Source organism: Rhinolophus sinicus, chromosome 5 (assembly GCF_057876585.1).
Source record: "Rhinolophus sinicus isolate RSI-liver-muscle chromosome 5, RSI-T2T, whole genome shotgun sequence".
Lineage (NCBI taxonomy): Eukaryota > Metazoa > Chordata > Mammalia > Chiroptera > Rhinolophidae > Rhinolophus > Rhinolophus sinicus.
The window spans coordinates 11373932-11400012 of NC_142505.1; the positions used below are offsets into that span (position 1 = coordinate 11373932).

Below are 26081 nucleotides of genomic sequence, written 5' to 3' on the forward strand. Positions count from 1 at the left end.
GCATTTTTATGTCTGCATCCTTGACGTTGTATCTTTGAACCATCTGGATTTTATTGGGTTTGAAATAGTTACGTAGGAATCCAGCTGTACTTTTTATAATAACAAACAACAGTGACAATAATGCAAACATTTATGGAGTGCTGCCACCACCAAGCATTTACAGCCATGGACTCATTTAATCCTCCCTAAGATTGGAGCCCTGGAGTGGAGAATCTTACCATCCCCATTTTACAGAAGGAGAAACTAAGGTGCAGAGAGGCTGAATAACTGGACCCCTATCACACGCAGCTAGAAGGCAGTAGACCTGGTTTTCTAACTCAGTCTAGACCCAGCGACCACAGCCCTCACCACCACCCACGCTGCCTCTGGTCCTCAGAGCCTGGTCTCTCTGATTTCCTCCTCATGATTCTCCTTTCTCTCAATTTTCCTCCTATTCCCAACTTCCACTCTTGAGTACATGGCACATAGCGAAAGCTTCACTACTTGACCCATTCTGAGACTGTGTTCAAATAGGAGCATTAGGGTCATGTCAAATGTGACTGATCTTACTTCTGTCACGCCTCCTGGTGGCTCCACTTTCTTAAGGTGTCACTGCTTGGCTGTCTTTGGTTTTGTAGAACATGTGCCACCAGATTCCTTTTTCTTCTAGTGATTTAAGACAGAGCTTCTTCAAACAGTGCTGGGAACAGAGGGTGCCAGGCAGCGTCCACAGCGGTCTCCAGCTATGAGCTGCCGTCACCATTTAGTCCTTGTGCGAGGCAGATAACATTGTTTTCTTGTGTGGGTCAGATGTGAAAAACTGAGGAAACGCTGATTTTCAAGGCTCATGTCAGATCTTTCATTGTCGTCAGGAGGTGTGGAAGACACTGCTAGTAAGTTCCCAGTATTCAAACTCCTCCACTTCCTTCATCTCACCCATCTCTCTCCCACCTCTTGGGTTTTGTGGCTCCCATCCAGGGGCTTAAATTCTGTTTCCTGTTTTCAAATTATTGATTTTACACCTGCACGTGCTTTCTATTTTCCAAAAACACTTACGCCTAACATTTATACTTAGATTCTCTAAGGCTTTGGACCCCCATCCTTCCCCCATCCTCTCCTTTCCCCAAAGTGAGCTCTGACTAGGAAACAATGGAAGGCAGTTAGCACAAAGGGGTAAATTCTGAGATAAAGAGTTAAGGGCTGAATCAAGAAAACTTTATTAATAGAACCAAGTTTTGAGAAATTATAATGCGTGCGGTGCCTCCCTCATTCCGTGCAGTCAACTGCCTTACTGTTAATTGAAATTATTTCCTCCACAGGAAATTCTGTTTATACATGAACAATGGTTACTTTTCCAAAACATCAAATGAGATCATGTGGATATTAAAAGATGCCAAACACATTCCCCCACCAGCCCCACATTACTGCAGCCTGACATAAATAGTTAAACAAAAGAGATAAAAGAAATTAAACCTGAAACAATTCCATATTACTTGAGCCAGGTTTCAAACGAACACAGATGTAAATTCAAAATGTAGAAAATTATAAAGAACACCCTCCTACAAAGAAGAACACAAATGAAGAAATATAAAGCTATAGAAAAGGGGAAAATGTTAGTTATCTCATCGGGCGACGTAGTTAAGATACACAAGTGTTAGGAGCAATGAAAGTGTCTCTTAGGTGAACCCCTGAATAGCACCACGGCCACTTGAGAAGATCCCTTGCTCTGATCTTCAAGGCAAGGCTGAGCCTTTCAGAGCCAAAAAAACAAAAACCAAAACAAAACAAAATAAAAAACAAGGCCAGCAGAAACCAAGAGGTGACTTTTTGAAAGCTTATTAAAAATGCTGCCAGAGTCAGGGAGATGGGAGAGGATTAGGGTGTGACAGCTAAAGAGTCTGGAGTTTCTTTTGGGGGTGATGAAAATGGTCCAAAATTGATTGTGGTGATGATTGCATAACCTGGTGAACATACTAAAAACCACCAAATTATACACTTTACATGGGTGAATTACATGGTATGGGAATTATATCTCAATGAAGTGGTCACACACACACACACACACACAAACACACACACACACACAAAACGCAACCACAAGGAACTGTAAAAGTAGGGTCTCTGAGCACACCTACTTCTTGGCCAAACCTCAGGAAAATAGAAACACTGTTCATGAAAGAAAAATCAGACTCTACCAGAAAGGGAAATCGCCTTCCATGTCAACTGTTTGGAAAGCCAAAGGAGCTTCTAATACATTTTCTAGACATCGCTACTGAAAATGGGTTAAGTACAATGAGATTTCATGCTTACAAACAGTAAGTTTGGACTGCCTATGGGATTCAATGATACAGGACAACTGTTTACCGCTTAACAATGCTGAGTGGGTGGGATAGTATTGGACTCACCAACAGCCCTTTGATTTTTTTTTGATTTTTTTTTTGTCTTCCCAACTAAAAAGGGATAGTTCTCTCTTACTGTTAAGTTGATGTCCTAATATAGATCAAGCTTTGAAGATCTAGGCCAGGAGTCCACAAACTATACAGCCCAGAGTGAAATCCAGTCTCTGCCTGTTTTTATAAATAAAAATTTCATTGGAACATAGCTAGACCCATTTGCAAGGCACTGTCTATGGATGCTTTCAGCTATAATGGCAGAGATGAATAGTTGTGACATAGATCAGGGGGTCCACAAACCTAAACTATTTACTCTCTGATCCTTTATGAAGAGTCTGCCAACCCCTGCTCCAGACAATAAATAAAAGCCCGTGTCCTTCCTCCCAACCCCCCACACCACCCCAATTCTCCAGTCCAGCAGAGCTAGGAGAATAAGCAGAGGCCTTGGAGGTCACCATGGGCTTTCCTAAGAACCGCCTATGTGCCTCGGCCACTCAAGGCGGCTCCTGTTACCTGAGGATCTTCTAAAATCCAGGCTGTTCACCTTGTTCACAACTCTTCCTTCACCCCTCACCCTGGCTATGGTTCACCGTGAACAAATCATCATCTTGTAACTCTGTGACTTTGAGCCGGGCCACCGGACTTGCTTTGGCCAGTGAAATGTGAGTGGACATAACTCACGGCATGTCCAGACAGAGGCTCTGAATGTGCCTGTGTGGTTGAGTTTGTCCTCTTGAGCTCCCGTCCTCTGCCAGGAGAAGGGTACGGCCCCTAGACAGCCACTGCCCCTATAGCCTAAATCCTCCAATGAGAGACAAGGGGAACAGACCTGAATTGAAAGCCAGGTGACCCTCAGGTGACCTACAACCGTGAGCAGGGAATACATGCTGCGGTAGCCACTATGGATGTGGGAGTTGTTTGTTACCTAGCATTTCTACACCAAACCTGACTAACACACACCCAATTTAAAATCATGTAAAGTACAACCAATAGCTAGAAGAATAGATTTCGTCACAGAACTGAAATTGCACCACCATCAGGATCTCCTAAGAAACAGTCTCAGCAAGAAAGACGTGACCACATTTGGCTCTCATAACATGCTCTCTTATAAAAACAACTTCTAGAATTAGCTCCAGCAAAGAACTGATGGAGCAGAATTAAATAAAGGTAAATGGATCGAGGCAGGAGAAGGAATTGGGGTGAGGGGGGATTCTTTTGTTCTACACAACTAAAGTTGTTTGCCTTATCTGTCCGGCTCTCTGGACAATCCCTCAATCCCTTTCAAAACTGGCAAACCCAGGATACCACCGGTATCTGGCCTGGTCTCAAGGTTAAGGTTGCCATTCCTGTTGCTAGTGCATCCCTGGCCCACTAGGTGGCGCTGCACCCTCCTCCTGGTCCTGGGAAAGGAAAGCGAGTGGGCGCCAGAAGACTTACTTGCAGGCTCTCAGACTCACATTTGCCCCTTTCTATCTCTACTCACCACAAACCCCCATAGAAACAGGGAGAAACAGAGGTGAAATAACACTGAGCAATGGAGTTCCAACCTGCAGCTGCAACAACCTGAACTGTCTATTATGAGCTTTGTTCCATACAGGAGAAAAAAGGTGTAATTACATTTATCAGATAAAATGTTGGGCTGGCACTGAGACCCGAATTCCCAACAGAGAGAAGGAATGTCAAGGTGCTCACCACCCCAGGCTCAGCCTTGTCTCATCTTTCCAACCATTAAGAAGACCTTCCTTCCATCCCACTAAGGAGGAGGTTCAGTTTGGCCTACGCACATGTTCCATCATAGGGACCAAAAACCCAGCAGGGTTGAAAACCTTCTGGAACATGAAGATTCAAGTCCTGCGCTGAGCTGGCTCACGTGGGCGCTGGAGTTGGCGTCAGCACGGTCTGGCTCCTTTGGCCACATCCCGTTTGTTCTCTTCCATGTGCTTTTAGAACTCCTTGCTCACTTGAAACTCACGCTGCCCCCTTGCTTATGTTCACTTGTCTATCTCCCTGCCCCTCCTCCACCAGCGACATCAGGTTCAGTCATCCAGGAGGTTGTCACCACCCCCAAGCCAGACACCATCCAACTCCCCAATCTCTGAGTTCCTGGACCTCCCGTTCCACCTGGGCCACCTCTGAAATTCAACGGCCCCTCCCTCCGCGACCCCCACCCCCTGATCCCTCCCGTTTGCTTCTGTCCCCCCTTTCCCAATCAGCTTCAACTACCCTACCTCCTTCCATGGTACTTTCCTGGCACCCACAGGACAAAACGCAATTCTGGATGAAACCACCTGTCCCCCTTACTCTGCCCTGCTGCTGGGCTCCCAAGAGCACTAAGGGAATTCACTAAGCGCAATGGGGCTGATGGAGAGCCCTGGAATGGCGTGCTCCTGCTGGGCACTCAATCTCCTACTCCTACAGTACAGGGGCGGGGAAGGCAGTGACAGGGGCTGGGTAAGGTCTGAAACGGCCTTTCAGCAGGGCCGTAAATTAGGGTGAAACTGCCTTCTGCATAGCTTCCAGTCATCGAGAGGGTAAGCCGGCTGGTTCTGTGCATGTTCTTGCTGCTTTACTCTCGTTTTTCTCTCTCAATAGTCAGGTTCCCTCCAGAAGACTTCCAGAACTCACAGCCCTCAGGCCTCCCACTTAACTCCAGCAAAGAATTCAGCAGACCTCCTGCACGCAGACTGTATGCAGAGCGCTAAGGGGTGGCCACTTCTCTCATCCATTCACTTACCTGCAGTCACCATCGATGTCTGGGTGACACCTTTACTCAACTTCCTACTTCTAGCTAAACCCCAATGTATTCCAAATGAGCATTATGAAGCCCCTTCATTATCACAGGATGCATGTCAGATAACGTAAGAGGGTACCTGTTAACCCAGATACAGTGTGGAAAGGGACAGTTTGCAACAGGCCAAGTTCACGTCCTCCACATGCCAGAAAAGCACTCAAGAACATTCAGTCAGTTCACTCAGCATGGGCGGTAACCTGTTGTCTTTACCTAAGAAGTTCTGATTGAATGTGGCAAAGCTTCCAAGGTCTTTTACAGCCTGGATCCACCTCAGTGGTAAAATGTTTTTAAAAAGGAAAAAGAAACTGTTTCTCTTACACAGTGGGCGAGGGGAAGAGCAGGGAAAGAAGGGAGGTGGAGGGAGAACGGGGAGAGAAAAGGTGGGGAGGGAAAAAAAGAAAAGAAGAGAGGAAAGGAAAATACAATAAAAATTCTCTGAGATAGTCCTCTGGAAACCGCTGGCCCCTGGTGTAGGAGCAGTTTGAGGTCAGTTATGACGGCTGTTTAAGGTCAGACCTGCAGGCCCTCCGGGAGCACACCACTGACTGACAGCCCATCAGCATGTGTCTGCTCAGTCTGTTTTCCAGAGCAGAAGCCTGGGAAATTCAAAGGCTCAAGTCACAAAATATGTGGTGACCCCCATTTATATAAGGAACGGGGTATGCCCAGTGAGTGATCCAAAGCGTGCGCCTCACTTCTAGAATTCAAAAGCCAAGCCAACAGACAGTGAAGTCCCAGAGAAGGACGGGGAAGTACCGTACTAGAAGATTCCACTGTCAACTGAGCGGGCTGAAGGCAATTTGACAGAAATTGGGAATTACACTGAGCCAAGGTAAAAAGAAGTACGAATAGTTACGAATTCCTTCCACGTACCACTGTGCTACATATCAGATAGGAGTTTCCACGCTGTGTACCAACAACCACCCTCAGGTTCTCATGGTCGTGCCCATTTTAGAGATACAGAAACAGGTTCAGAGACTAGATGACTTGCCCAAGGTCACACCGTAAGTGCTGCAACCTGGAGTCACACCCTGACCTCTCCGTCCCAGAGCCAACATGCTTTAGGCCCCAAAATCCTAGGAAGCCACACTGCATGTCCCTTGGGAATACTGACATTCTATTCAGGCTGAAATAGGGGTGTGGGGTCGACTTCCCACAGGAGCAAGTTCATGGTACCTGGAGAAAGTGCAGTGGGGCAACGTTCATTCTTTTTTTCTCAAACCCTAGGTGTGTCCAATAAGATTTCAATAGAACCATTAGAATACGCATTAAAAAAAGAGCAACCTATACACTTTATTAAAAGGAGGGAGGCAGGAGTTGGGTAAGAACCGAGTTTTACCAGAATAACTACTCAATGAAATCCTGGGGCAATTGAGCTTCACAGAAGCCAAAGCAAATACACACACATCCCTCACAAACACACCCAAAAAGCTCATTATCTAATAAGCAGAAAAGAGTTCATCAAGAAATTTTTGAGACAAATGCTAAATAACATAATGGGAAGTATCTTTAAAATCATTTTTTACAAGTGATGCAGCGATGCCAGTTCCTTCTAAAATCAATTAATAGGGAGGCCGGCCCGGTGGCTCAGGCAGTTAGAGCTCCATGCTCCTAACTCCGAAGGCTGCCAGTTCGATTCCCACATGGGCCAGTGCGCACCCAACCACAAGGTTGCCGGTTCAACTCCTCGAGTCCCGCAAGGGATGGTGGGCTCCGCCCCCTGCAACTAAGATTGAACACGGCACCTTGAGCTGAGCTGCCGCTGAGCTCCCGGATGGCTCAGTTGGTTGGAGCGTGTCCTCTCAATCACAATGTTGCCGGTTCGACTCCCGCAAGGGATGGTGGGCTGTGCCCCCTGCAACTAGAACACGGCAACTGGACCTGGAGCTGAGCTGCGCCCTCCACAGTTAAGACTGAAAGGACAACAACTTGACTTGGAAAAAAGGCCTGGAAGTAAACACTCTTCCCCAATAAAGTCCTGTTCCCCTTCCCCAATAAAATCTTTAAATAAATAAATAAAATCAATTAATAGTTGTTTGTAAAGCAGACGTCATACGTGTATGTTACAGGTCTATGAAGACATTTGAATGGAGACCATTTCCATCATCACAGAAGGTTCTACTGGACTTGCTATAGAGCTTCAGAGTTTTCTAAGTATTTTTCACAAAAATATGACATTTGCTCCCCCCAATAAATTCATCAGTCCCATCATACAAGCAGAGAAACAAATTCTGCCTCCCCCATACCTTCAGAAGCCTGCCAGGCCTGCCACCCTCTGAGGCCGCACCCTGTGGCATCCCAGCCGACTAGCGTGGACTCTTCCCGCAGCCCTGCCACTCCTGGCAGAGCAAGCTGCACCCTCTGACAAAGGAGGATAGTGAAGACCCAAAAGGGCAAGGGAAGGGGAAAGTGAGAGAAGGGTCATCAGTGAGTAAAAGGTGAGCACGTTTCTGAGACACAAGCCAGGGAGTGGTGATGGAAGAAAGAATAGGATAAGCCGGGGCCCAGAATATAGAAGAAGCGGCTATGGGGTCCAGGCTCAGACAGAAGACAGACAGGTAATGGGGAAGGGGCCTGTGACCAGAGGGCACATGGAAGGGCAACATTAAAACAACTATGTCAGATGCTGTCCCTCCCCCTTCCCCTGACACCTACTAACCCAGCAACAATAATCCCGGGGTTTTCCTCCAAGCCAATTAGAAGGAGGGATAATGATAGTGAGATAGACAGATAATGGATGGATAGATAGACAGACAATAGTAATAACAATGAAAACTGGTTAAGTGAGTACTTACTACGTGCCAACAGCATGCTAAGTTCTCTGCATGTATTAACTAATTTAATCCTCAGCAATCCAGTGAGGTAGGCACTGCAATGAGTCCCTCTCTACAGCTGGTAAGTAAAGTATAAATAATACTTACCTTATTTAGAATTATGGAGTTAACTACTCCAGGAGCTAAAAATAGAAACTGTTAAGGAGCCTTTATCTCAGGTCACAGAAGAAAAAAAAAATCCTTCATTCATCATTCCCATCAAACAAGCAGAGAAACACATTCTGCCTCCCTAACACCAAAAGATGCTCGAAGTCCCCATACTGTGAGGAATACAAACCAAGACCACCAGTGCTATTTTCTACACCTCAGTTGGCCAAGAGCAAAACATTTGCTAATGCCCCGGGTACCCAGGGCACGGGCCCAGACGCTCTCCTATATTATCTGAACAATACAAAAAGTACCACTTCTCTGGCAACGTCCATCACAACTCAAGTGCCTCCTCTAGGAATTCTCACAAGTGCATTCATCACATATTTGCTCAAATGTGTGGGAATACGGATATCCCCTGTTAGTATCTGCAAACTACTGGAAACCTACATATCCATCAACAGGGAATTAACTAAATCAGTTCTGGGTCTTGCATGCAATGAATATAGCCAACAAAAAGAATGCAATAGATGCATGACAGCTAAAGGGAAAGGTCTCCCATATATATGACTGAGTAGAAAAATTAAGACACAGAATAGTATATTCAGTGTATCCTCCCATTTATAGAAAAACTTTTAAAGGGGAAGAAGAGATTCATACATACACACGCACAAAATATTTTTAGAAAGATACACAAGAAACAGTGCTTCCTTTGGGAAGGAAAAGTATAGGGCTGGGAATCTGATGGGGGTGGAAAAACTCAAGGTTCGTTCTCTAAACTGTTGCCATTTTTTCTGTTGTACCCTTTTTGAAGTCAATGCCCCTAAGGACTAGCTCTAGGAAGCAGGTCTGGCTACGGGAGATGCAGCGTGGGGAACAGTGAAGTTCAAGTCTCTTAAGTTTCTGCAGAGACAAAACAGCATAAGAGCAAAATGTTCCAAGCTGCAAGCGCGACAGGAAAACAGTTTGGTGCATCGCAATTTGCATTTATTTTCCCAACGAAAGGAAACAGAAAATATCCAAATGAAGTGCAAACAATATGGATGAAGGTATCTAGTGGAACTTCTGGTTTGGGCCTGTGATGAGGGTGCTGAGTCATGATGTGAAATGAGATTTTTTTTTTTCTGTGGATCACAGTCAAAGCTTATAAAATATTGGTACTGGTTAAAAAAGTGGACCCTCATGGCAAACTGCCTAGATTCAGACCTTGGCTCCACCACTAAGCTGTGTGACACACGGCACAGGTGATTTAAGCGCCCCGTGCCTCAGTTTTCCCACCTGTAAAATAGGAAGATGTACGTCACAGAGACGTGTGCAGTACGACTGGCAGCCTCCAGTGGTGCTCACCTGCCTGCGTGGGACCCACCCACACTCAGCCAGGGCTAACCCGTAAGTCCCACAGAATACGAAGGAAGTGACTATGTGAATTCGGAGGTGAGCTCATAAAAGAGGTAGACACTGGAGTTTCTACCTTGGTCTTACTCTTGCATGACTCACTCTGTGGGAAGCCAGCTGCCCCGTCTGAGCCCCAGCCCCAGGCAAGCTTCCATCATTTTGTAAATAACAGCTATATTGGGATACAATTTACATACCATAAAACTCACCTTTTAAAGTGGATGATTCAGTGGGTTTCAGCACGTTCACAGAGTTGTGCAATCATCGACCTTATCCAATTTTAGAGTATTTTCATCATCCCCAAAAAGAAACCCTACACCCATTGGCAGTCACTCCACACCCTCCTCGTCCCAAGGACATGGCAACCACGAATCTACTTTCTCTCTCTATGGATTTGCCTCTTCTGGACATTTCACATGGGATCGTTTGTGTCTGCCTTCTTGCACTTAGCATACCGTTTTCAAGGTTCATCCATGCTGTGGCATGTGTCAGCACTTCATTCCTTTCCACTGCTGGTCAATATTGCTTGGTATGAATATACCACATTTTGTTTATCCATTTATCAACTGGTGGACATGAGGGTTGCTTCTGCTTTTTGGCAATTGTGAATTATGCTGCTTGGAACACTTGCATGTAAGGTTTTGTGCGGACTTAGATGTTTTCATTTCTCTTGGGTATATAACTAGGAGAATTGGTAAGTCACACAGTAACTATGTGTAACCTTTTGAGGAACTGCCAGACTGCTTTCCATGGTAGCAAGCTTTCATCTTGACTGTGACATCACGACAGACCCTGAGCCAGAACCACCCAGCTAAGCTACTCCTAAATTCCTGAAATATAATACGTGAGACTATGAATGTTTGCTGTTTTAAGCCACCAAGATTTGGGGAAGTTTGTTCCATGGCAATAGACAACTAAGACATGAGAATTAAATGAAGTTAGACATAAAAGGCACTTAGGACAACGTCTTATACGTAGTAAGTGGTCTATCGATGTTAGCTATTATTGTCATTACCAACACCTTCCCCACCATAGGACCTTTGCTCATGCTGTTTTCACTGCTTGTAATGCTCTTTCCCTCCCCACCCCAATCCTGTCCACTCCTACACATCCTTCAGATTTCTTACTATTTCTTAGTATTTAAGAAAGCTTAAATATTGCTTTCCTGTAGAAACCTTGGAAACGCCACTGCAGAAATCCCCTTTACACAATCTCTTAGCACCCTGCACTTCTCCTATAAATATCAAACACAGTCATCGTTAAATAGAAATGTGTGTAACTATTTTTAAGACATTTTGTGTCTTGTGAAATATAAAAGAATCTCAAGCTGGCACACTGCCCTATCCTTTGTACACACAATTGAAACTCAGCAATACCTCTTAAAAGGCCAAAAACCCAGTAGAAAAACAACCAAAAACAAAAACAGGCTCTTTATAGAAAATGAAACACAACAGAGAGGAGGCACAGACACATTCCTAATTCCAAAGATGCAAAATAAGATGAAATATCACTTTTCATGACTATCTGACTAACCAACATGCAAAGGATTGATAACGCCCAGAGCTGGCAACAAATTGAAAGGGTGCTAGGCACTTAATGGGTGCAGACTCTTTGCAGGGGAGTGTTGGGAGGTACGCATACCAAATCTTACATGCACTCATGCACTTCCCTCTGTCAGCTTACACACACTTAGGAGATAATACGTGCAAGAACGCTCCTTAGAGCACAGCTAAAAAGCAAAAAGTGGAAACTACTTGAAGCATCCTTCCAAAGGGGACTGCCGAAAACAGTGGCACTTTCTTGGATGTTGAGTGGCCAGTAGGATTAGTTGTCCTTGTACTGGCCACCTTCTTGGCAATTCTACCTGCAAGGGTAGCGCCCAAATTTCATTATGCATCCCAGTGAGGCCATGTCCATGATGCAACAGGTTCCATCATTTCACTTTAGTTTCTCCTTTACATTACAGTAAGGCATTACATTGGTTCTTTTACAACAATGTGTTTAGAAGAACTAGTTATCTATTAGGACCGTGAGTCTCAGGTTCATAAAGGAGGAATTACAAAGTGTTTGTCATAAAAAGGAATATTACATCTTCTAGGATTGAGAACTGTTGGATTAATTAAATAAGTGATGATAATGAGACAGCCACACAATGGGATACTATGTGGTTATTTTAAAACAGAAGGCGATATTATATATATGGTAATAAAACAACCTAAGTAATATTGTTACATTTTTTAAAAATGCAGATTCAGGGTATAGGATATGGTCCCATTTGTGTTTTTTAGAAAAAGGATTATGTGCATAAATTTTAGAAAAAGAATTATGTGCCAAAAAAAAAAAAAAAAAATTCCTAGAATGATTTTTAAAACCTGTTAAACTGCATAGATGGTGGGTATGTTATTCTGCATTAACTACATTTTGGTACAATTTCAGGTTTTACCTTTTGCATGGGTTGTTTTTATAATTTTAAACCCTCGTTAGCTGAAATTACTTAAAAAGCAAAATCCAGAATGAAGGGAGTAAGTTACAAAGGGTCAGAAAACAACACTGGTGGGTCGAAACCCCAAGAACCCCTGTTTCACATGAGAGGACAAGCGTGGTGACAATGGCTGCCACCTGGCAGTGTTGTGCTGAGGACAAAATGAATCGCCGGAGCCGTCCTGGGAAGCCTGCCAGGCACAGCAACAGCTCAGCATCAGCCTCTGTTAGGATTTGTGATGGCTAATTACGGTACATGCACCAACTTGATTGGACCACGAAAGGTCCTGACATTGGTCAAACATAATTGTGGGCATTTCTGTGAGAATGCCTGTGAATGAGTAACACTGAAATGGGCAGACTGAGTAAAACAGGCTGCTCTCATTAACGTGGGTGGGCCTCATCCAAGCAGTTGAAGGTCTGAATAGAACTAAGAGGCTGACCCTTCCTCAAGTAAGAGGATTCCTCCTGCCTGACCGCCTCTGAGCCGACATCAGCGTGTTCCTGCCTCTGGGCTTGAACTGCAACCGTGACGCTTCCTAGGTCACAAGCCTGCTGGTCTTTGGACTGGACCTACCCCATTGGCTCCCCTGGGTCTCTAGCTTACTGACTACAGATCTTGGGACTTGTCAGCCTCCATAATCATCTGAACCAATTCCTTATAATAAATCACTTTATATATACACACATACCATGTTGGTTCTGCTTCTCTGGAGAGCCCTCATACAGGGTTTATGAAACCTGATTCATTCCAGGTCTAGTGACAGATAAAAAGTTTCAGTTCATGAGAGTTGCAGCCTGATTTGCTCATGTGTCAGCATCCACACAGGAGCAGGGGTCAGAGAACACAGACAAGCTTCTGACTCAGCTCCTCATAGGGCCATGAGTCCCAGGGTTACCAGTGAACCGGGTGGCCAGGGGTGCGTCCAAACCCACCTTCAAGGCCTGATTCTGGTAGCACACACCGCACCCTGCACCCTCTCTCAGGAAATCCCTGGGAAGCCCCTACAATAGAACTTGGCTGTGTGAGAAGAATGGGGCGCTAAGGGCTGAGGCCCATGTCTGGCCACTTACCAGGCAACTGCCTCTGAACCCTGATCTGGTTGGTCACACTGAAAAGACAGCCCCTTGACAAGGCGGGTGTGCTTCTGAAGTGACACTAATGCCCACACTTGCAAATCAATGGAATGTAAAACCCATTACAAAACCTTAGTCTCTATAGGAACACCATTAGGAATGCTATTTGTGGCTGCGATCAATGTTCTGAAGTCCTGTGACGCAGGACTGATTAAGTCTCTACTAAGAGTACTCTTTAATTTTTTCATTATAATTTATTATTTGCCAGCTTCCTAAAATGGTTTCAAGTGGTCAAAGACTAACACAAATATATTGGATACATTAAAGGCTTGTTTCAAATTGTGAAGGAAAACCAGTTAGGAAAAGGATAAAAATGTATCAAATGCATGTCAAGAATCTTACTAACACATTTTAACTAAATGTTACAATTTATGTCAACAACCCTGTGTGATAAAAGTTCTGCTCGCCTAATGATGAAGAACTAAATGGGAAGCAAGGTCAGTGGGTGACCCCAATTCATTTAGAGCACATTTAAGAGGCAAATGTTTTTGCTAAAGATTAAAAGTTAGCTCTAGAAATCAGCATAATAGGGACGCCCTCCCACATTGTAACTGCAAAAACAAATCAACAGTTAAATAGGGGACATTCCAGTAAGAGAAGGAACAAAAACATTTCTAAGTTACAAATTTAGAAAAAAAAATTATAATGTCCTAGATTCTAATTCACATCTTCTCACTCTGTGAAAGAAGGGATTATCTTACTGTCCATGCTTTTCTGTTTCATTTAGCCAAGTAAATACCAATTCGATGATAAATTTTCAATGGAACACACGTTAAAAATTGTATACTATGACTCTGGGTGGTGAACACACAATGCAATACATAGATGATGTAGCATAGAAATACACGCTTGAAACCTATGTAATTTTACTAACCAGTGTCGCCCCAATAAATGTAATACTTTTTTTAAAAAATTACAATTTCCACTAAAAGAAAAAAATTTGTACTAGGCAGGAATTGATAAGGCCTTAAATTTAACTTATAAAAGAAGACCATAATATTTTATTGGAGCATGTTTTCAGACAATAAATCCTCAAGTTTGATGGCTTAACTTAGTGAGAGAAAAGGAGTAAATCCTAAATGGTGCCCCTGGGAAGAAGAGGATGCCAGGCAGGATTGCTGCTAGATGCGGACCTGGAGCCCTTCGCATCTGAGTCACCTGTAGTCATTCACGCCTCTGCCCACCTCCAAGGCCCTGGGGGCAAGGCCAGTTGTCCTCAATGGATCCCAGCCAAAGCTGGCCATGAACAATGCCAGCTGAACAGAATTCTTGGCTAGGCCTGCAGCCACACACGCAAACACACACATTCACCGCACCGCCATCATCGTCTCTCACCCATAGTCTCGTATGTCTTGACACTGAAAACCAACTGGGTCAGGAAAAGAGGAGCTCACACCTCCCAGCAATTCACTGTTTGGTGGCCCAGACAGCTCTGGGGTAACAGTGTATTGACAGGACGGAAACCAGGTGGGTCATCAACAGTCAGATTCTGACCAGCTCAGAGGAAGCGAGGAGAAACAAGCCAGAGCAGAACTGATTAGCAAGCTTTCCATCACTGGGGTGTGGGTCAGAGGTACAGGGCAAAGCACATTTAGCAAGGAAAACAGAAAGAAAAACTGAGGGCAGACAAGAGGGAAGCGGGGAAGGAGACATTGTCTTCACCTTTTGAAAACCTCCTTCCTGACCCAGAGACCAGGCGATGTTCCAAGAAACCATTTAAAGACCCAGGATTAGGAAAATCGCAGAGTTGAAGAGGCCAGAGGGGGCCTTAGGGATGCTGTTAGCCGTCACAAAGAATTGCGAAGGTAAAGGTGGTCAGAGTCCAGCAGCCCTGGTGCCAATACAGACCTGCTGCTCAGGGCCCTGTCACTTGCCTCCTCTGAACCTGGATGAGGGGACGAGGCGTGAGCAGCCTGTCAACGATTCATATTGAAATTTCCTGACCACATGTCCATGGACAACCTAGCAAGCAGAACTGAACAGGAGATAAATGACATCCCCTGTGGTCTTTTCTCCTTTCCGGCCACATCACAAAGAAAACAAACAGCAGCCAAACAGGCAAACACACTTACCACAAGAGTTTGTCCGAATGTGCTTGCCTCGGCACAGCTCTGGCAGAGGCTGGGCCCCCGCGGGCTGCCTGAATTGAAGCACCAATGCCATGGGCAGAAATAAACTCCAAAGGCAATCCAGAGAGAGAAGAGTTTCTTCTCCCTGAGAACCCAGCACCGCCACCGTCCCACACCTTCCTCAGCACTTTTCTGAGCTTTCTTGTCGGGGCAAATCCTAAGATTGTGAGCTGCCCTGGACACACAATGGATTACGTAACTCCAGGCAGCCTGGGCGCCCTCTTGGTACATCTTGTAAAACCGCCCCAAACAGAAAATGACACACCCGAAAATGTGATATCCCCAGGTTGGGGGCAGAGGGAGCAGGGCTTTGTAATGGGCATTTGGCTTTGCCTAAAACTTAAAGAGAAACAAAAGTCTGCTGTTAAACTCAGCACTCACTGGGAACGGGGGCGGAGTGCATTTATTGGAGGCCGGATGCCAAGTCGTCTCCCAGGACGGCACTTGGCAAAGCCCTTGGAGCCCACATATGCATGCTTGGGGATACTGCAGGTCTCTCCGAGAATGTTTTTTTTTTTCATTTTGTGTCTTCCTGTCAATGAGCATCTAATGAGACTCTAACCTGAGCATGATCTGTGTTGTCCGGTTGCCCAGCACCTTAACGGTGTAACACTGCCTGTGTTCACCCTCCTGTTTACCAAGCCACTGCCAAACATGACCGCGCTGAGCTCTGTTTCTCAGCTGTCCTACAGTGCTTGCCACAGACATCCCAGCAGAGAACCTCCAGTTCTATAGGGTTTGAGGTTTCAGCACTGCACGCTGCCATTTCTTTGACCTCGGTTGTCACGTTCAAAGAAAGTGAAACTGCTTTCATAGGCTGGATGTTTCCTGGATTTCATGGCACAGACGCCACAGTAATCTCAGGGATTAGTTCACATGTTTAGACAAATGAAGATGCAATGGAGTCACTGCCTCCTCCGTGAAGCCCTCCTGGCCTTCCTCGTCCTTTCCCCTCCAAGGCTTAGCCAGGCACCCTCCTTGGAGCACTCCTGTGTGTCCGTGCTTATCACTGCACTAACCACAGTGCACAACCAATATCCATTTGCTCATCTGTCTCCACAACTGGACTGGACTGCTGGGTGGCAAAGAACACGTGCCCTGGGGTCATGACCTGGATGTGAGTCTCACCCCTCAGAGCTCAGGTATCTTAGGCAGGATGCTGAACCTTTCATGATTTAGTCTCTTTACCTGTAAAACGGGGACAACAGTCCCCACTTCGTGCGGATGCAGTAATAATTAAATAACACCATTTATTCACCTGGCAAATGTTTACTGTGCACTGTCCACACACAGACACTGTTTCAGTCATTGGGATTCAGGGACACACAAAGCCCTTGCCCTGGGGAAGTGGACGTTCTACTGCAAATGTGGCAGACAAAGTAGAAACACACAGTAACTCATGGCTAAGCCTGGGGAGAAAGAGAAAGTGGGGAAGGGAGATGGGGAAAGGCAGGGGGAGCACATGTCTAATGAAACGCCACGTGGAGAAAGTAACGAGGGGCTCACGAGGACATCGGGGTTTAGGGTGATCCAAGTACTGGGCACCCATGCGAACAAGGGCCCTGAGGAGGGAGGCTCCCGTGTGTCCAAGGGCTAGCAAGAAGGCTGGTGTGCCCAGCGTGGAGCAGACACAGAGGAGACAGGCCGGAGGGCAGGGGGCCCCATCACCTCGACCCTCACGGCCACGGCAGATGGAAGCCCGCTGGAATCTTGGAGCAGAAGAGTTAAACTATCTGACTTTGTATTTAAAAAGGCTCTCTCATGGCTGGGTGGAGAATGGATTGCACAGAGGCAGGGGTGGAGTGGGGGGAGGGGGAGCCCCAGGCAATAATCCAGGCGTGAAAAGAAGGTGGCTGGGACCAGGGTAGCTGCTGTGGAGCTGGTGAGAAACAGTCCAACTCCAGACACACTGTGGAGAGAGAGCCAAAGACATCCCAGCAAACTGGGGTGTGGAAGAAATACAGAGGTCCTGGGTGCCTCCCGGGTTTTGGGCCTGGACAATTGGAAGGTGCAAAGTACCATGTATAAAGACAGGGAAAGCAGGTGGAGGTGGAAATCAGGAATCCATTTCTTGGCTGCGTGAGTTGCAGGTGCCTTTCGGCATCCAAGTGAAAATGCTGTATGTGGAGTCAGACCGCTACGTCCGGCCTTCAGTGTGAGAACAGGAACAGGAGAGGGGTCAGTTTTACGGCAGGTTTTAAAGCCTGGAGACTGGGTGAGATCACTTTGGGCATGGGTGTGCAAGGGCGAGAAAGGGGCTGGAAGCGCTGGGCTCCAGACACTCCAGCATCCACAGGTCGGGTGGGGAGGGGGCAGCCAGCAAGATGGAAGAACCGGGAGAGTGGGGACCCGAAGCCAAGGGAGGACCCTCTTCCAGGAGAAGAGTGTGGTCGGCTGGGTCCCCCCTCCTGAAAAGGCGAGAAGATGAAGGCTGAGGACAGAGCCCTGGGCTGAATGAGGCCATCAGTGCTGGGAGAACGGTGGAATCACCAGCCTGCTTGCACTGGATGCAGGAGACAACAGGAGAAAGAAATCTGGTCAGAAGACTGAGGAACAGAGACACAAGCATTCGCTGTAGGGAAAGTGGGGCCCAGAAGGCTTCTTCTTAAGGGGAGAGATCATAGCATGTTTTTGTGCTAATAGGAAAGATCCGTGAGGGGAAACGTTGGAACCGTGTCCTTCAGTGAGCTGGCAGGCAGGGCTGGGGATTAGCGCATAAATGGAGGGAGGGTAGCTCGTGGCACCAGGAGCTCAGCTGCGTACACAGGCTGGGCATGCAAGCGGGGAGCCAGGCCATCTCTGCGCCCCTCTGTACTCAGGAAAGTCCCGACACACAGGGGCTCCTCAACGCTTACTTAACTGGTGAGACCAAACAATGAAAAGCTACTGGAAGCAAAGAGGTGTAGTTTAAACTGCCATTAGGCATTATTTCAAACAGGAGGACAAAAGCAAACACTGCAGACAAAAATGAGAACTAGGGTCAACTTCAATACAGATGCAACTGGCTTTAACTATAAGGATGCCCCTCACTGCTGTTAGGCGTACCCTCCTGCTCCATTGCCACTCCGAGCCCTCTCTTGTGCTGGCTCCAAGCACCTGTGTCAATGACCCCGGAGAAAGGAAAAGAAGCAAGAGCTCTGGCAGCATGAGTCTGAACAGCAGAAGTTGCCAGCGCACTGGGAGGTGATTAACCCTGCTCCTGGGACACTGGAAGGTGTGACTGACATGGGCAACTGCAAGAACCGACGTCTGCACAAATCTTAACAGTGTACAAGGGCAGTGTGTGTGGTTCCGTTTTTGCACCCCTCAATGCCACTGTGCTTTATTCCCATGACACCTCTCTTCTGCCTGAAGAGACTGAGCCTCAGAGAAGGGGCAAAGGCCGCTCTACACCGAGCATTGCTCAGTGTACACTCCCCAGGTTTGATATTCTCGTCTTTAACCTTCACAACAATTCTATGAGGTCCTGTCTTCATCTCAGACAAGTCGGTTTAGGATGGCTGGTCTCAGTTCCCAAAGCGCAGACTCCCACACTCCTTCCCCAGACCCACCCCTGTGGCTGCATCCTTCCCCAGGTCTCCAGCCCACCATCCCTTTCTCCCTCCCTCCTTGGCAGGGAAAGGCCCCCATACCGGTGATGGTGCAGGCATCCCGGTACCCTCTGCAGCTGGGAGCATCTTCCACAGCCTCGCTTACATAGAGCTCCTCAGGAATGCCCGGGCTGCAGGCTAGGACTGCATGGTTGCACGCCTCTGAAGGGGGCACAGAGTTGGCCAAAGTGACGTCGTGCAGAGCTGTGGCGTCCAGCTTGGCAAGTTTCACAGGGAGGTGCCCACTGCCATCGGAGGCCCCGCTGCCGGAGTCTGGTGCAGTCGGGCGGATGGCCCCTGGGAGGTCTGGCACACCGGCGGGGGCTCCTTACAGGGAACCTATGGGACAGTCCAGAGAGAGGCACACAGTTACTTAAGAGTCTGGAAAAAATGGACAAAATCTTTAGAAAACAAGGTTCCCAAGAGGATGTGGGCGCAGGCTGCAAATCCTGAAAACTGCTTCCTTCAAGCCAAGGTATTGTCAATTAAATGCCTCAGTTTCAATAAACGGACTGCAGTTCCATTCAAATAATCAGATATCGGTACAGAAAACAATATGGTGCACATGGCTTCATTCACTGTCTTGAAACCAGTCTTGAAGCAGCGCTAAGCAAATAAACTGGACCACGGCTAAAATGATGACACTGACCCTGAAATAAGGACATCCAGGACACCTGGGAGCCACAGCAAGTGTGGGAAGAGCTATGCGTGTGCATTCTGTTGTGGAAGACACACATGGACCTGTTTCTACAGGACTCAAATATATTTTACTTACATGTTGAATTATGCAGGATACAATGTTTCTCTTAAACTCTTTCAACCAGGATCCGTTCTCAACTCACCAGGAACTTTAAGGCATGCCCCTACCTTAAGCTAGGGAGAGAAATTAGGGGACTGACTCCTTTCAGAATATGATGACAACTAGAGACCTTATTCCAAAAAAACCCATAATGCAGTTTCAGGAAAATCAGCCCGTTCCTAGGCTCTGGGGAATCCAAGGACAGCAGGTTAAGGCCCAGGGTCCAGCAGCTCAAGCTGTCTCCAGGGGCCACTCCAACAACATCAGCCTAACGGGGCAATTCACACCCCCATTTAAAACCTGACTGGACTAAAAGATGACCGCTGGAACGGAGATGGTATATGGCAGAGGCTACTGAGAACTCCACTCGGCTCCAGTAATAGCAAACCTACACGCAGGGACGTCCCCCCACATTTCGGGAGAGCACTACTGCCTTAGAAGTTAACCTCTCATTCAGCAGTGGTCCCTCCCCTCCCAGCCCAGCTCCACACACACCACACCTATGTGTGCATACACACGAACACATACACACAGCAAAAATGTCAAATGCAAGCTTAATGAACAAGGCAGGAAGCCTGAGAAACATTCTTTAGCACAGTGGTTCTCAGAATTGCAGCCTGAGAACCCCTGAGGTTCCCTGGACAAGTTTAAAGGGTCCACAAGGTCAAAGTGACCTCCTAAGGTACTTTTAATCTTATTCTTTCATGGATGTACAATAGAGTTTTCCAGACACTACATCATGTGTGTTGATGCCCTTGTTCTGAGAGCCAATTAATGGACTGGGTACTTCTATTAATATTTCATTCGGGCCAGCTCGGTGGCTCAGGTCGTTGGAACCCGGTGTTTCTAATGCTGAGGTCGCAGGTTCGATTCCCACATGGGCCAGTGAGCTGCGCCCTCTACAGCTAAGATTGTGAACAACGGCTCTCCCTGGAGCTAGGCTGCTGTGAGCAGACGGAGGTTGGCGTGAGCTACCGTGTGCTGCTGTGAGCAGCCGACCAGTGACCAACTGCCGCAGCCCCCGGGGAGCGCAAGGCTCATAACACCAGCATGGGCCAGGGAGCTGTGTGCTACACAACTAGACTGAGACACAACGGCTTGAACTGGAGTGGGGGCAGGGAGGCGGAAGAACGGGGGGAAATTTCATACACTATGTGAGATTCAATATAACACATATGAACAAAAAGAAGCTCTTTGGGGTCCTCAATAATTTTTTTTAAAGTGTCCTGGGACCAAGAAAGTTTAAGAATTACGTCTTTAGTACACGATGCCTTTATCGTTCACTTTTTTTTTTAATAAGAAAGAAACAAAAAGAGGAGGATGTTAACAGACATTTTACCCTATATCGTGTAGTCAAATTCTGGAAGAAAACTACAGCCCTGAGTCTGTAACATTTTCCCTCAGCGAGAGGTTATTTACCAAACTACACCAAGAGTTCCTATTATAAACGAATTCAGCCTACTGGATGAACTTCCTGCTCTCAATAAAATGGACACATAAATATAAGACGGAATTCCGGTTGGGGAGCTTGTATATGGGTGGTGAAAGTGAAAGGTACCCAGAGATAAAATAGGACTGGATTAAAATAGTCAGTGATTGAACTACAGACAAATGGCTAAGCCACCTGGGGGGGCGGGGGGGGGGGGGGAGCCGAGAATTTCCAAGCAGAAAAAACATTGCGGGCAGCCTCCAGAAGTGAACCTAACCAATTAAGCTATTGTTACGTGCAAGGACAACAGAAAGACACTGTCAGATACGCAGAAACTTAGACCCCACACTCCCAAGGCGCTTCCGGTATGCTTATCACACCTTACAGGTTCTCACTAAGGAACAGATCAACATACAGAATGCACAGGTAAAGAAGACACGCTAAAGTAAAAATGGCAAGGAAATTCAACCAGCAATACTCAGAATTAATGTCCAAATGATGTACATGACTCAGAACCTGGAGCAAACAGCCCAAAAGGGGGAAAAAAAATGGGCAACAGATATAAAGATATTTTTCTCATCAAAATCACTTCAGCAAAAGATTTTTCTACCATTCTCCTCCCCAAAAAGGAAATACACAACACCAAACATTTTAAGGAACCATGGTAATGATCAAAAACATCTGAAGAGTGACCAAAAAAATACACAAACACCAAACAGGTTAAGGAACCTTAACAGTGATCAAAAAGATCTCTGTATCAGACTGACAAAGATTTAAAAATTGTAGCGAGGCTCAATTTGGCAAGTTTGAAGAAGCTTGTAGTTTTATGCATTACTTGGGGTGGGGGAGGTAATATATTCAGAAGGACAGCCTGGCTACATGTATGTGGCCCTTTGGCCTAAGTACCCGGATGCATGAGCCAAGGTTGCTTATCACGGTGAAATGCAAAGCACAACCTAACGGGCAACAGACAGGATCGAGTCAGTAATGCTGCAGCCACAGAGGTCAACTGTGCCTCTGTGTAAAGGATGTTCAGAACAGACATGAACTTATCAATATGGAAAGACGGCCGATACAGAGACATGGCAGCTCATAAGCATGGACTTCAAAAGGTTTTAAAACCCATTAACAGGCTGAACCCTCACTCAGACCTTCTTTAATCTGTACTTAGACACATTCTACATGAACCTTATGCAGAAGTCTGAAACACTTTCTCCCCTTGCCAAATGCCATTATTCTACTGAAAACTAGGAAGAGTCCATTAAAATCGAAGTGGTGTGTTTTTTTTTTTCTAAACAAGGGTCAAAATGTAAAGATTTCTTAAAGAAAACTTCAAGCATGGATTAATCAACTTACACACTCATTGTCTAGAAGATGGAGTTGGCGTAAATACTGATCACTAGCCCTGAATCACTACAGTCTTCCTTCTTAGTTCCTTTGCTTCAATTGACAGTTACCATACACTTAACCCAGAAACATACTGTTATAAAACGAATCATTCAAGGAAGTATAAACATTTTCTAAAAAACACATTTTGGAGACATCAGCAAATGCTTGCTCAGGGTTCAAAAGGGGACGCAAGCAACCGTTTTGAAGTCCAAAGTACACTTTTGTATCTGCAGCAACTGGCAAAGCCTTCAAAAGCTCGAGAGCCCCCCACCCCCACCTTTTAAAATTAGACTAGAACTACTCCCATCTACTTTCTCATCTCAAACCCCAGTTAAAATAATGAAGTACATAAGTGTGTGCATTCAGACGCATACCACACAAAGTACATCATGTCCCATGATTTGTGAATTTTAATTCTCATGACTTTTTTTTTGGTCAAAGTAGTATTTTTGTTTTATTGCGGGGGGGAAAAATGTAACATAACACGTCCCATCTGTAGTGTATATCTCTGTAGTATTATTAAGTACATTCATGTTGACACGTAACCCATCTCCACAATTCTTTTCATTTTGTAGAACTGAAACTCTGTACCCATTAAACGACAACTCCCCATTTCCCTCTTCTGACAGCCCCTGGAAACCACCAGCCTACTTCCTATCTCTATGACTTCACTACTCTTAAGTACCTAAGATGAATCATACTATATGTGTCTTTTTTGTGGCTGGCTCCTTTTACTCAGCCATGATGTAGCATGAGTCAGAATTTCGTTCCTTTTTAAGGCTAACATTCCACTGTACTGAGAAGCCCCTCTGGAAATGAAAAGACCAATCCCTAGCCCATTAAAATCAAGTGAGAAGCAACCTACATTTCTATCAGTACAAAAAAAAAACACCAGGCACATCCCAACCACTGGATTCTATAAAATGACATAATCCACCTGCGCACTTACCTCGGTGCCAGGTACATAGCACATCTCAAAATCATTGTCAGTGACACTATAATTTCCAGACTCTTGGAAGCAGGCCCCTTTCTTGGTTCTACCATGATACCCCTGTGCCAGCCAGCATTTCCAGAGCTATTTCACTGTGAAAACGGTCTCCACACAATACCTAGTCACATGGCCGTATTTCACAGAGTACACTTTGGCACAAGCCTCTGTATGTAACACAACCCACATGCCTTCACCAGCACTTGTCCAGGACTCATCTATCCCACAAGGAGAGAGCTCCTTGGAAGCGTGGGCTGGTCCTGGCACCTCTGGGGTACTAAGTAAATATCTGCAAAACAAACAATAATGAATGAAACAAGGGGTTTGATCAATGACTTTGAGGATCTCCTGAAGCCATAAGGCTGTGTCAAGTGCTTTGGAAGCTCTCATACCCCCTGCCACCACCTCTCTCTCAGCTGGTTAGTTACCAGCCCCATTGTACAGCTGAGGAAGAAAAATGCTCAGAGAGGTTCAGTAACTCTCCAAAGGTCACAGAGCCAACAAAAGGGGGACTCCAGGTCTGAACTGAGACAAGTGATGGAACCCCAATGCGAAAACGGTCCTTGGAACTTGGCTACTTGTCCTGTCTCTCCTCCCCTCACTCTAATGTTCCCAGGCTTTTCTGAGGCTCCACACGGGCTGAGGAACAAAGCAGCCGTAGCCCTGGACACACTCTCTGGCTCCAGCAAACCCTGGCACACCACGCAAAAGGCTCCTTTCAGGCAGAGGAAACAAACGAGGCCCAGGCAAAGTGAGGGTGATGGCCCTGAGCGATGAAAGAGCCTCTGTTTCACTTTGTGAATTCTGCTGGGGAGCCTGCAGGAAGGAGGGATTTTTCGTAGCAGAGGAGTGAGAAATTCTGCAACCTGGTCCATTTTCAGCAAAAGAGGTACCAGGAAGAGAAGGAGGAGAAAGTACACAGGGAGGCAGCTTTGCATTCGGGTGAGAGAATCCTCCTGCCTGGTGCCTGGGGTCCTTGCCCCAGGTCCTCTGCCTCCCTCTGACAAAGTACTAGACAAGCTCCTCAAGCTCATTCCAGTTTGCTGATGAACTTCACTTTGCTGACAAAGTACATGTGTGCAAGTTCCTAAGCTCTCCCCGTCCAGCATGGGATTTCTGTGGCTCGGAACCGGAACGAAAACCCAAAGAGCTGTGTGACACTGAGGTGTCACTCCTCTGGGCGGGGCTGCCTCATTTGGACAAGGAAGGGACTGAGCCAGCATCAACAAGCCAGTGCCTTGCAGCTAAACCCTGCCAGGAACCCCAAAAGCAGGGGCAGGTAGAACTGAGGGAGGGCTTCTGTGTCCCCCTACACCCCTAGTGCGATTAGCATGAACCCCTCCCACCCACATGCTGGTGACCTCTGGCAGGAAAGCCAAGCGATACAGCACAGATGCCGCTGCCCTGTATGAACATACATCACCGATTTCCCACGGGCAAAAAAAAAGAGCTGCCTTCATGACACCCTCAGAGGTTGTCAGGAGAAAACCAGAACCAAGCCCCACAGGTGACAAGCAGACGGCAGAGCTGGGTATCCCCTCCACGACCAGACAGGTGCCTGAGCTTTCAAGGGTTCCTTAAATGTATGGAGTGGTGGCATCCAATAAATTTACGGGCTGTGACTTACTGTCACAGGTCAGCAATTCTGAACAAACAGGTCCAACTCCAGCAAAGGTTTTCAGAAAGGGACAAGCTGATGAAAGAGGATTATATCAGTCCTCTAGCGCTGCTGTGACAAACTGTCACCAATTTACTGGCTTGAAATAACACCCACGTTGTCCACAGCGCGACAGGTTAGCAGTCTGACAGGGGCCTCGCTGGCTCCAGTCCAGGCATGAGCAGGACGTGCCGCCTCCCTGGAGCTCTGGGAGGACCTGCACTTAGGCTCATTCAGGTTGTCCGCCAAAATCCGTGTGGGGACAGAGCCCCACAAAGCAGTTTCCAGGCTCTCGGTTCACATGGAAAGGTGCTGACTCAGGTAGTAAATGGCCATCAACTGTTGTTGGATGGCCATCAGCTGTGGCTAGTTGGCCGTCAGCTGTAACCAGTGAGCCATTGGCCACTAATATAACTGCTGTGGCTACGCTAGCAGGAAAATGGGGGCTAGCAAGAAGATGGTGGCTGAGCTGGCAAGTGCGGATTGCAGAGAGGTAGATGCCGCCAGAGAGAATATAGTGATATGACTCCCCTACGTATGGCTCCGTGGGTGTTTCTTTTTGGCCTCACCGTGTCCTGTGTTCTTATGTGGGGAGCGGGAGCAGAGACCCTGCAGGCCGCCCCGCATGACTCCCTGCACGACACATGGCGCAGCGAGCAGCGTCTCCCGCATGACAATCCGTTTCTGGGGGTTGCAGGACTGAGATCCCGTTTCCTTGCAGGGCTGGTCTTTGTTCCTAGAGGCTGAACATGCTCCTTCTGAGGCTTTCCCTGAGCTCCCTAAGCCTCTCCCCACTCCCCGCATGTGACCCCCACATCTGAGTGATGGCCTGTCACATCCTTCCCCCACTTGGCACCTAGCTTCTCCTCCTGCCACAGCTGTCGAGCCTCCTCGTCTGTCTTCCTTTTCTGTTTTTAAGGGCTCGTGTGAGTCCACTCAGATAACCCAGGATAATCGCCCTATCTTCTTCAAGTCGTGTAACCAATAACCTTAATTCCATCTG

General features: G+C 46.7%; 1 protein-coding gene across 5 annotated transcripts in view; it reads right to left on the reverse strand.

Annotated features, from left to right (window-relative positions):
• The window catches only part of TRAK1 (trafficking kinesin protein 1), a 168326-nt gene that overhangs the window by 91073 nt on the left and 51172 nt on the right, over positions 1–26081 (reverse strand). For 3 of the 5 annotated variants that reach the window (XM_019727550.3, XM_019727548.3, XM_019727547.3), the window contains exon 1: positions 15170–15568. In XM_019727550.3, coding sequence (XP_019583109.3) covers positions 15170–15260 — 91 coding nt within the window. In that variant the 5' untranslated portion in view covers positions 15261–15568. Of the gene's footprint in view, positions 1–15169; positions 15569–18858; positions 19156–26081 lie in introns of those variants that run through there. The other 2 variants (XM_074312572.2, XM_074312568.2) reach the window with 1 other exon arrangement.